Raw genomic sequence first — 12371 nt, 5'->3', positions numbered from 1 at the left:
TCCCATATCTCTGTACCTGTTTGCTCACCTGCAAAATGATGTTCAGCTTTCTTTTAGTTTTTTTTGAAATTTCACTTATTCAAAATATTTACTGAAAACTCAGAAATGGAAATGGTACAATCCTTTGTTTCAGATATTCAATTTATTAAAGAAGAATAACATAAAAACCCAACATCATCTGAAGAAAGCAGCAAAGCTTTACACAAATGTAGGCCATACAGTGTGTGTGTGTGTGTGTGTGTGTGTGTGTATTTGGACAGAGGGCTCAGTTATAATGTGGTATGATGGAAAGCACTACGCACTTGGAGTCAAGCCACATAAATTCTGATACTGCAAACATGCTATACTTGCAACTTCCTTACCTGCAAAATGGAATTATTACAACTACCTTGACTGTATTATTTTTAAGTCTCATAATTGCTATGCCTAGGACTAAGAAGTATGCTTTCATAGCAACAGTACAATCCTGGCACACAACACTGAAATCAGATATTGCTGGGTGCCTATATAATATCCATCCTCCCTTTATCTTTACTAAGAAAACTACCATTTTGTTAGATACAGCAAAGCACACAGATAAAAGTCTCACCTTATTAGATTCTCTTGCATCTAGAAGTAGCTATATGACTACTCTTGTCAAAGAGAAGCAAGCCCAGGATTTTAGGGAAAGCTTCTACTTCTCTTTATCTTTTTGTCTAGAATTCAGACCCAAGGCCTCAAGGTGCAGCAGCCATCCTATGATAGTAAGGGACAAATAGGACAAAACCAACACATAAAGGATGGCAAAGCAAAGAGAAAGAATCTGGAACCCAGAGGGCTCTACTGAACTGCTATACAAGTCCTAGACTGCCTGCTTTAAAATTCTTGTTTTAGATGAAATGTAAATTCCTATTTGATTAAGGATCACATAGGAGGGCCTTGCAGGCCAATATAAAGACTTTGGTTTTCACTCTAAGTGAAATGGGGTAGGGCTTAGGCAAAGTGATATGTTATGACTTTCTGTGCTGAGTAAATGTGAATGGTACAAGAAAAGCAGGGAAACCCATTATGAAGCCATGGTACAAAATGGCCTCAAATGAATTCTGTCTCCCTACATTCACATTGTCATGTAGCCCCCTTCCACACTAACTCATGACGACCCCTCTGACTTACTCTGACTGATAGTGTGATCGAAGTGACATTCCGATAATGAGCAGCAAGTCCAAGAGCAGGCCTCAAGAGGACTCACAGCTTCTATTTTCACTCTTGAAAACCTAAATACTATTAAAAGAAGTCTGGACTATTCTGCTAGATAAAAAGACTCTGGACAATGAGATTAATCTTGTGGAGTAAGGCCTTTTGGGAGAGAACCAAAGCACTCCAGCTCCAGCTGTTTCAGCCATTCTAGCTGAGGCACCAGACATGTGAGTGAGGCCATACATAGTGGACATTCCAGTCCAGTTTACCCACCAGCTGAATGCAGCCGCATAAACCAAGTGCAGGTAAGACCAGCAGAAGAAACATCTAGTATAGCCACAGAATCTTAAGATGAGTTTAAACTGTAATAGATTTGTGATACTGAGGCTACTACAGTAATCCAGGCAAGAGATGATTATAGCTGTAAGCAGTCTCTTTGGTTATAGTGATTATTAATTGCTTTCTGTTGACTCCCAACAGATAAAAAAAATGTGACAATCAACTTTGAGGGGTGGAAATATTAATAATATTATCATTATGTAGAAAAAGGAAAAGTAATTTTCCTTTCTTTCCCACTTTATGCCACCCTCCCCATGTACACATACTTTGAGAAGGATATAGGTAGAGATAATCCTCTTTTTCTTTAAACAAAACAAAACAGAGTTGTTATTTTTTAAAACAGACTTGCCTAATAAAAAATTGCCTTGCTTCTTCACCACTGCAGTCACAAAACTGAGCATAAGAGGCATGTGGGCAAGAGTATTCGACCCTCGGATCAGTGAATGATTTAGGAGTAGTCATGTGACTGAAGTAGGCCCATTCTGATGCCCTTTTCAGGGATTGAAAGGGAAATCCTTCCCCTGAGAACACCATTTGTAAACACAATAAAAATCTGAAGCTACTGATAAAGAGATGTGCTCTTCTTACCATAAAGAGAAAACAAGGCTAACCCAGAAAAAGGCTAAGATGTGAATTAAAGAGAAAAAGATCACCGGCTAAGCATCTAAATCCAATTACGCATAAAGCAAACATACCTCCATACTCCTAAACTTTTTAGTCACAGTACCAACCAATTCCTTTTTTGCTTGGTTTCATTTTAAGATTTATCACAAATCAGAGTCTAAAATAATGTATGTCTAGCTCAATGCTTTGAAACATAATCTAATTTAATAATGATAACTATAATTCCAGATCTCCATATATGATCTTTTTCTAATATTAATATCAATGTTCCTTATGTTTGTGTACTCTACCACTTTAAATAACCTCATTTTATACCACAAAACTGAATCTAATGGGTCAGATTTCCATCTCTGCTCCAAAGGATGCCACTAATAATTTTCTGTTTCATTTTCCATACTCTTCTCCCTTGAGCTTCTGGAAAATGTTTTTTTTTTAAATTTTTTTTATTTTTTTGATCTCATTCAAACTATGTGATAACAGTGAGGCTTTCAATGCTCTTACATGATTCTATATGCCTGCCACAGTTGAATCATCTAAGGATTGGACACCTTACTAATCTAAACCACAGTATCTCACATTCTGGCCAAACATGACTGATACAGTCATTCCACGAATATTTATTGGATACCCACTATGTGTGCTAGATACTGTGCTGGACACTAGATATACAGTGATGGAAAAAAACAAAAAAGACATCTGTAGCTATATTAAGCTAAACTTGAGTTCATGATGATGTTTCCAACTCTCATCCATAATCAGTATGTATCATTTTAGCCTCCTTCCCTTTTTTATCTATAAATTTTCTTCCCATAGTAAGAAACCTGGCTCCTATTAGTAGCCATCCATTTACTTAATTCCCCAGATTCCATTATACATGTATAGTAGGATCAGAATTGTTTACCCATACCCCAGGGAAGCAACTTTATTAACTAAAGTACAGTGATTACAAGCAGTTCTTTTTGCCTTTAGAATTACAGAATCCATTCATTTTCGAAGTTAGCACCTTTTCTAACCACCCTCTTCAGTGAGGTTGTTTCATACACAGATATTAGACACTTTAATTCTCCCTTAACAGTCTGCATTCCCTTCTTAGATCTCTGACGTACAAAACGATACTTTTTAATGACTAACTTATGTACTCTTAATACATTAAGGCTTATTCTTTGTGAAATTCTATGGGTTTTGACAAATTCATGTCATGTATTCATAATTAAATTATCATACAGAACAGTTTTACAATCTCAAAAATCCCCTGTACCTCACCTATTCAATGGTCCTCTCTCCCCAGAATTCCTGGCAACCACTAATCTTTTTATAATTTCAATAGTTCTGCAAAGCCAAGCTATCCCCACCAACCACCCCCGCTCCCCTGACCAAAAGCCAGGAAGAATCTGCTGTCTCTAGCTGAAGAACTGTGAAAGGGACAACCCAGCAGGACAGAAAACTTTTTGACAACATCCACTCTATTCCAGCCAAGCACCATGGATGCTCCCCATCCTGCCATGGGAGAGGATACTGAGTGGAGTATCTGGATTTCTCACCAGGCAGAGCAGGTGGTTCAGGGTAGCAAGGCAGAAGCAGGTATGTTAGGGCAGTGTTCTCCTTCCCTGCCAGTGCGGTGCCAGTGGAGATGAAGTGGGCATCCTGAACTCCTGCTTTCTGACAGTAGTAGGACCCTGAAGGAGATTCATCTTCCCCACCAATGAAGAGGCATCAACAGAGACCAAGTAGGGAGTGTGGTCTCCTTTTCTCTACCCTGAGGTAGAAAGGATCTGGTATGGGCTTTCCTTCCCTGCCAGGGCAGCGTAAGTAGACACCAAGCAGGGAGTGTATACTCCCACTTGACAAGAACAGGTAAATGAGGGTGAGGATTCCTTCCCTCAGGAATGTGGTGCCAACAGAGACTAGTCCCCATATTCAATGGTAGATGACTCACAGTGACACTTTCACCCCCAGCTGCATGATGCCATCAGACAATGAATGGGATTTTGGGCTTCTGTCTTCCATCCAGCAGTGACAGGTGGTAGGAGGTGGAAATCCCCTCCTCTAATGGTGTGTTGTCAATGAAAACCAACTGGAGACCAGGACAAGGATTCCACTACTATCCAGCAGGGGCAGGCAGTATGTCCCCTCACTACCCCAAGAAACACATAAAATAGGAGGAAGATCTTGGAGAAGAGAGGAGAGAGATGGGGAGAAGAATTCTTTAAACCTGCATAAGAAGTCCTGGGCAGAATTAGGACTTGGCAGAACCAACCCACATTGAGCTGACCAGAGCTTATATGCAATATGGTTTTAGAAATGAACTACACCATGAAACTCAGCTTTTCAGAACAGCCTTCAGATAGTACACAAAGCATACTGGAATAACACTGCAAAGGCCCTGAGAAGTAAATTATCATGGGAACCACAGCCCACAAAAGTAGACCAGGGTCTGTGTGCTAAATCTAAACAGAGTGAGTTCTTACTAAAACAGTAGACTTAAATAGGGTCCAGGGTTTCATAACATAATGGGAAAAATGTCCAGGATATGATAAAAAAAAAAAATCACACCCAAACCAGCAAAATGACAAACTGGAATGAAAAAGTCGATATATGCCAACACCAACATAAATCAGATGTTGAAATTAACCGAGGATTTTAAAGCAACCATCATAAAAATGCTTCAACAATTATGAACACTCTTAAAACCAGTGAGTGACTGGAAAGCCTCAGCAAATACTTGAAGATTTAAAAAAGAATCAAGGAAGTTATGGAACTGAAAAATATAATAAATAAAAACCTCAATGAATGGACTCAACAGTTGATTGGAGGTAACAGAAAAAGAATCACTATACTTGAAGACAGATGAATAGAAGAACTTAACCAATCTGAACAACAGAAAGGAAATAGACTGGAGATAAATTAGTAAGGGGCAGAAATCTACTGGACAATAATAAAAGCTGACATTTGTGTCACAGGAGTCCCAAAAGAAGAAAAAGAGTGTGTCTGAAAAAAAAATTGAAATGATGGTTAATTTCCAAAATTTGGTAAAAGGCATAAACAGACACATTCAAGAAGCAAAGTAAATCCCAAAATAGGAGAAATCCAAACACATCTAAAAAAGCCAACATGCATCAAATCAAACTTTGGGAAACTACAAAGAAAACACTTTTGAAAGCAGTTGGACAGAAATGATGCATTTCTCAACGAAAACTATGGAAACCAGATGAAAGTGGTATAACATTTTAAGTGCTCAAAGGAAAGAATGTCAACTTCAATTTCTATATCCAATGAAAATACTAATCAGGAATTAAAGGGAAACAAAAACAATCTTTAAGAAAAGCTAAGAGAAATTGTAAATGTCCTATTCTTAAAGAATGGCTCAAAGTTCCTCAAAACTAGAAAGAAATGACAACTGCAAGAGGTTTGTAACTTCAGAAAGATGAAATGAATAAAAATGGGCTAAATGTAAAGAAACAAGACCCATCTATATGCTGCCTATAAGAGATTTGTTTCAGACCTAAAGACATTACAGACTGAAAGTGAAGGGATGATTAAAAAATGGGCAGAGGATCTGAACAGACAGTTCTCCAAAGAAGAAATTCAGATGGCCAACAGGCACATGAAAAGATACTCCACATCGCTAATCATTAGAGAAATGCAAATTAAAACCAAAATGAGGTATCACCTCACATCAGTCAGGATGGCCAACATCCAAATGACAAACAACAACAAATGTTGCCAAGGATGTGGAGAAAGGGGAACCCTCCTACACTGCTGGTGGGAATGTAAATTAGTTCAACCATTGTGGAAAGCAGTATGGAGGTTCCTCAAAAAACTAAAAATAAAAATACCATTTGACCCAGGAATTCCACTCCTAGGAATTTATCCGAAGAATGCAGGAGACCAGTTTGAAAAAGACATAAGCACCCCTATGTTTATCGCTGCACTATTTACAATAGCCAAGATACGGAAGCAACCTAAGTGTCCATCAGTAGATGAATGGATAAAGAAGCTGTGGTACATATACACAATGGAATATTATTCAGCCATAAGAAGAAAACAAATCCTACCATTTGCAACAACATGGATGGAGCTAGAGGGTATTATGCTCAGTGAAATAAGTCAGGTGGAGAAAGACAAGCACCAAATGATTTCACTCACCTGTGGAATATAAGAACAAAGAAAAAACTGAAGGAACAAAACAGCAGCAGACTCACAGAACCCAAGAAAGGACTAACAGTTACCAAAGGGAAAGAGACTGGGGAGGATGGGTGGGAAGGGAGAGATAAGGGAGAAAAAGGGGCATTATGATTAGCACACATAATGTAGGGAGGGGGGCACAGGGAAGGCAGTATAACACAGAGAAGACAAGTAGTGATTCTATAGCATTTTACTACGCTGATGGACAGTGACTGTAATGGGGTACGTGGTGGGGACTTAATAATGGGGAGAGTCTTGTAACAATAATGTTGCTCATGTATTTGTATGTTAATGATAACAACAACAAAAAAAGGTACTTGCTGGTTGTAGAATAAAATTTTTTAACTATCAAAAAAAAAAAAAGTGAAGTGACGTACACATTCTCTCAAGTGTACATGGAATGTTCTCCAGAATAGATCACATATTAGGACACAAAAGAAGCCTCAATAAACTCGACTTAAAATTGTATCAAGCACCTTTGAAGCCTACAAGGGATGAAACTAGATATTACATGAAGAAAACAAAAAAACCCCACATACACATGGGAACTAAACAGCATGCTTCTAAATACTCAATGGATCAATGAACAAATCAAAGAGGAAATCAAACAATACATGATGGAAACAAAAGAACACAGAAACACAACGGTTCAAAAATGAGGGATGCAGCAAAAGAGGAAAGCGTATAAGCAATAAGAGGCCTATCTCAAGAAACAAGAACAATTGCAAATAAACAATCTAACCTCAAAACTAAAGGAATTAGAAAAAGAACAAAGTCCAAAAGTTGTTGAAGAAAGGACATAATAAAGGTCAGAACACAAATAAATAAGAGAATAAGAAAACGATAGAAAAAAAAAAATCAATGAATGGAAGAGCTGGTTCTTTGAGAAGATAAACAAAATGGATAAACCCCCAGCCAGACTTATGAAAAAAAAAGAAGAGGACACAAAATCAGAAATGAAAAAGAAGTTACAACTGACACCACAGAAATTCAAAGAATCGTAAGATAATTCTATGAAAAATAATATTCCAATTAATTGGACAAGAAGAAGAAATAGACAAATTCCTGGAAATGTCTAGTCTTCCAAGACTAGGAGAAACGAAATATCTGAACAGACCAATTACCAGTAACAATATTGAAGTGGTAATAAAAAAACTCCCAACAAACAATGGTCCAGGACCAGATGGCTTCACAGGTGAATTAAACATTTAAAGAAGAGGTAATACCCATCCTTCTTAAAGTATTCCAAAAAATAGAAGAGGAAGGACAATTTCCAAACTCTTTCTATGAGGCCAGCATCAACTTAATACCAAAACCAGAAAAAAAACAATATGAAAAAAAATTACAGACCAATATCCCTCATGAACACAGATGCAAAAATCCTCAAGAAAACATTAGCAAACTGAATTCAAAAATACATCAAAAGGATCATCTCTCATGAAAGGGGGATTTACTACAGGGATGCAAGGATGGTACAATATCTATAAATCAACCTATGTAATACAACACATTAACAAAAGGAAGGGTAACCATATGATCCTATCAATGGATTCTGAAAAAGCATTTGACAAAATTCAACATCCATTCATGATAAAAACTCTGAACAAAGTGGATATAGAGGGACATACCTCAATACAATAAAGGCCATATATGACAAACCCACAGCCAATATCATACTCAATGGCAAAAAGCTAACAAGGATGCCTACTCTCACCACTTTTATTCAATGTACTACTGGAAGCCCTAGCCATGGAAATCAAGCAAAAGCAAGAGATAAAAGGCATCCAAATTGGTAAGGAAGAATTAACACTGTCACTATTTGCAGATGACATGATACCATGTATAAAAAATCCTAGACTCCAACCAAAGAACCATCAGAACTAATAAATGGATTCAGCAAAGTCACAAGATACAAAAACAATACACAGAAATGTGTTGCATTCCTATATATTCACAATGAACTAGCAGAAAGAGAAATCAAGAAAACAATTCCATATACAATTACATCTATAAGAAAAAAATGCTTAGGAGTAAATCTGACCAAGGAGGTTAAAGACCTGAACTCTGAAAACTGTAAGACATTGATGAAACTGCCGAAGATACAAATGGAAATCTATTCTATGTTCATGGATAGGAAGAATACTGTCAAAATGGCCATCCTGCCCAAAGCAATTTACAGATTGCAATCCCTATTAAAATACCAATGGAATTTCTCAATGAACTAGAGCAAATAATCCTAAAATTCATATGGAACTACAAATACCCCAAACAGCCAAAGCAATCTTGAGAAGAAAGAACAAAGCTGGGAGTATCACACTCCATGATATCAAGTCATACTATAAAGTTATAGTGATTAAAACAGCATGCTACTGGCACAACAGACACATAGATCAATGGAACAGAATAGAGAGCTCAGAAACAAAACCATGCATATATGACCAATTAATATATGACAAAGGAGGCAAGAATATACAATGGGAAAAGACAGTCTCTTCAATAAATGGTGCAGGGAAAACTGGACAACTACATGCAAGAGAATGAAATTGGATTACTGTTGAACACTATACACAAAAGTAAACTCCAAATGGATTACAGACCTAAAATATAATACCTAAAACCATAAAACTCCTAGAAGGAACATAGGCAGTAAACTCTTGATCACCAGCATTAACAATTTTTTTCTGGATACATCCCCCCAGGCAAGGGAAACAAAAGCAAAAATAAACAAGTGGGACTACATCAAACTAAAAAGCTGCTACACAGCAAAGGAAACAATCAACAAAACAAAAAAGGAACCTACAATATGGGAGAATATATTAAATGATATATCCAATAAGGGGTTGACATCTAAAATATATAAAGAATTCATATAACTTACCACCAAAAAAACCCCAAACAACCCATTTAAAAATGGGCAGAGGACCTGAAGAAACATTTTTCCAAAGACATACAGCTGGCCAACAGGCACACGAAAAGACCTTCACATCACTCATCTGTAGGGAAATGCAAATCAAAACCACAATGAGATATTGCCTCACGTCAGTTAGAATGGCCACTATCCAAAAGAGAAGAAATAACCAGTGTTGGTGAGGATGTGGAGAAAGGGAACCCTCCTACACTGTTGGTGGGAATGTCAATTGATGCAGCCACCATGGAAAACAGTATGGAGGTTCCTCAAAAAACTAAAAATAGAAATACCACCAATCCAGTAATTCCACTCTTAGAAATTTACTGGAAGAAAAGAAAATCTCTGATTTGAAAAGATACATGTACCCCTATGTTTACTGCTGCATTTATAATAGTGAAGATATGGAAGCCACCAAAGTGTTCAACAATACATGACTGTATAAAGAAGATATGGTACATATACACAATGGAATATTACTCATCCATAAGAAGAAAACAAATCCTACCATTTGCAACAACATGGGTAGACCTAGAGGGTATTATGAGAGGTGAAATAAGCCAGGCAGAGAAAGATAACTACTGCTTATCACTTATGTGTCATCTTGAAAAATAATAAAACAAAATGAACAAAACAGCGATAGACTCACAGACACTCAGAAGTGACTGGTGGTTACCATGGGGGAGGGGCGGGAAGGGTAGGTAAAACAGGTAAAGGGAATAAAGAGACACAAAACCTCAATCATAATATAACTTCTTCATGAGGATAAAAGTACAGCATAGAAAATACAGTCAGTAATTCTGTAACATCTTTATATGGTGACAGTAACTACACTACTTGGGGTAAGCATTTAATAATGTAGATAACTGTTCAACCACTGTGTTGTATACTTGAAATCAATATACTATTGTATATCAACTATACTTTAATAAACAAAAATAACACTAAATGTTAAAGACTCATTCTTTTCATGAGTTTCTATATGATGTTCTGATGTGCTCGATGTAAAGGAAATAAGACAATTTCAATTTTAAAATGGGGAGCATTAAGGGACTTAAAAAAAGTGACAAAATGTCAATACCAACAGTATACACATATGTATTGGAATAACCAAAGGAACTACCTTAGAATAAAAATTGGTGATATACTCAAAAAGACTATAAATCAAAAAAATGGAATTCTAAAAAAGGGTTCACATAGCCTATGAACAGGGAAACAGGTGGAAGAAACAGAACAAACAGAAAACAAATAATTATCTAGCAGACTTAAGCTCTTACATATCAATAATTACTTTAAATGTAAAGGTCTAAATCCAAAAAATCAAAACAGAGATTGCACAGTGGAGTAAAAGTATGACCTAGCTTTATGCTATCTATGAGACTAACTTTGAATACCATGGCATAAGCAGAGTGAATGGAAAAGGGTATGCCATACAAACATTAATTAAAAATAAAAGCAGAAGTGACTATATTAGTATTAGGAAAAGCAGACTTCAAAGCAAAGAGAGTTATCAGTCCAAGAGGGTCATTACAAAGTGATAAAAGGATCCATTCACCAAGAAGCCACAGCAATTCTAAATGTGGAAACAAGAGAACTTCAAAATACAAGAAACAAAAACTGACAGAACAAAAGGTGAAACAGAAAAGTAGAAAATTATAGTTGGGGACTTCAACACTGCTATTTTAGCAAGATAGAACTACCAGAGAGAAAATGAGCAAGAGGACAGAAGAACTAAAAAAGAGGATTTAATGAACATAGAACAGAATACATATTCTTGTCAAGCAGTCATGGAACATTCACCATGATAGACCAGAACGTGGATTATAAAACAAACCTAAATAAATTTAAAAGAATTTAAACGAAGTTGAAGTTCACTGATCATTAAGAAATCAAACTAGTCAGTAACAGAAAGTCAATATATAATTTTCAAACACTTAGAAACTAAAAACACTTCTAAATAACCCATGGTTCAAAGGGGAAGTCTCCAAGGAAATTTTTAAAAATACATAGAACTGAATAAAAGTGAAAATACTATGTATCAAAATTTGTGGGATATAGCTAAACTCCCAACTCAAGAAACTAAAAAAAGAAGAACAAAATAAACCCAAAACAGGTAAAGGAAGGAATAAAAACAAGAGCAGAAATCAGTGAGGCTGAAAAAAAGAGAGGAAAAAAAAAATCAATGAAACAAAAGTTGATTGTGTGAAAGATGAATAAAATTGATAAACCTCTAGGAAGATTGTCAAAGAAAAGACACAAAGTATACTATCAGGAATAAAACAGGGAATATGACTATAAATATTCCAGCCATTAAACTATAAGGGAACACTAAAAACAAATCACATATGAATCAACAACTTAGATGAAACAAACCAATCACTAGAAAGGACAATACCAACAAAACTAACCAGTAAGAAATATATAATCTGAATAGTCACATACCTATCCATAAAATAAGAGGGAATACCTCCCAACTCCTTTTATGGGATTAATATTATTACTCTGATACAAGAAAAGAACACTCTCTAATAGAAGAAATGAACACAAGGACCAATTTCTCCCATGAGTTTAGATGTAAAAATGCTCACAAAATATATGCAAATTCAATATAGTAATGAAGAAAATTATACATTATGACCCAGTAGGGTTTATTCCAAGTATGCAAGACCAGTTCAATATTCAAAATTTATCAATATAATCTAGTACATCAACTATTAAACATTTAAAAAATCACATGATCATACCAACTGATACAGAAAAAGCTTTTGGCAAAATTTTAACAGGTATTCATGAATTAAAACTCTCAATAAACTAGGAGTAGAGGACAACTTCCTCAACTTGATAAAGAACATCTACAAAAAATTTACAGCTAATACCATATACCCAGTAATGAAAAACTAAATGCTTTTCCCTAAGATCTGGATGAAGATGTCTATTCTCAACATTTACTAGTTTTGGGCATTCTAGACCCTTTAATTAGACAATAATGGGCATATGGATTGGAAAAGAAGAAATAAAATTGGCCCTATTAGCAGACAATATCGTCATCTACACAGAAAATCCTAAGAAATTTTTACCAAAAACTTCTAGAATAAAACATCAGCAATATTACAGGATAGAAGAACAGTAAAAAATCAATTGT

General features: G+C 35.9%; 1 protein-coding gene across 2 annotated transcripts in view; it reads right to left on the bottom strand.

Annotated features, from left to right (window-relative positions):
* PKN2 (protein kinase N2) overlaps positions 1 to 12371 on the bottom strand; it is a 138331-nt gene that overhangs the window by 100704 nt on the left and 25256 nt on the right. Inside the window, exon 2 of one of the 2 annotated variants that reach the window (XM_073234241.1) lies at positions 9203 to 9317. The exons of the other annotated variant lie outside the window; for it this stretch is intronic. Within the exon in view, the coding sequence (XP_073090342.1) occupies positions 9203 to 9259 (57 nt within the window). The 5' untranslated portion in view covers positions 9260 to 9317. The remainder of the gene's footprint in view (positions 1 to 9202; positions 9318 to 12371) is intronic. 2 annotated transcript variants of the gene reach the window in all.

This window comes from Manis javanica, chromosome 4, assembly GCF_040802235.1.
Source record: "Manis javanica isolate MJ-LG chromosome 4, MJ_LKY, whole genome shotgun sequence".
NCBI classification, from domain to species: Eukaryota; Metazoa; Chordata; class Mammalia; order Pholidota; family Manidae; genus Manis; species Manis javanica.
The sequence above is the reverse complement of the archived record's forward strand: the minus strand, read 5'-3'. Positions and strand labels throughout refer to the sequence as shown.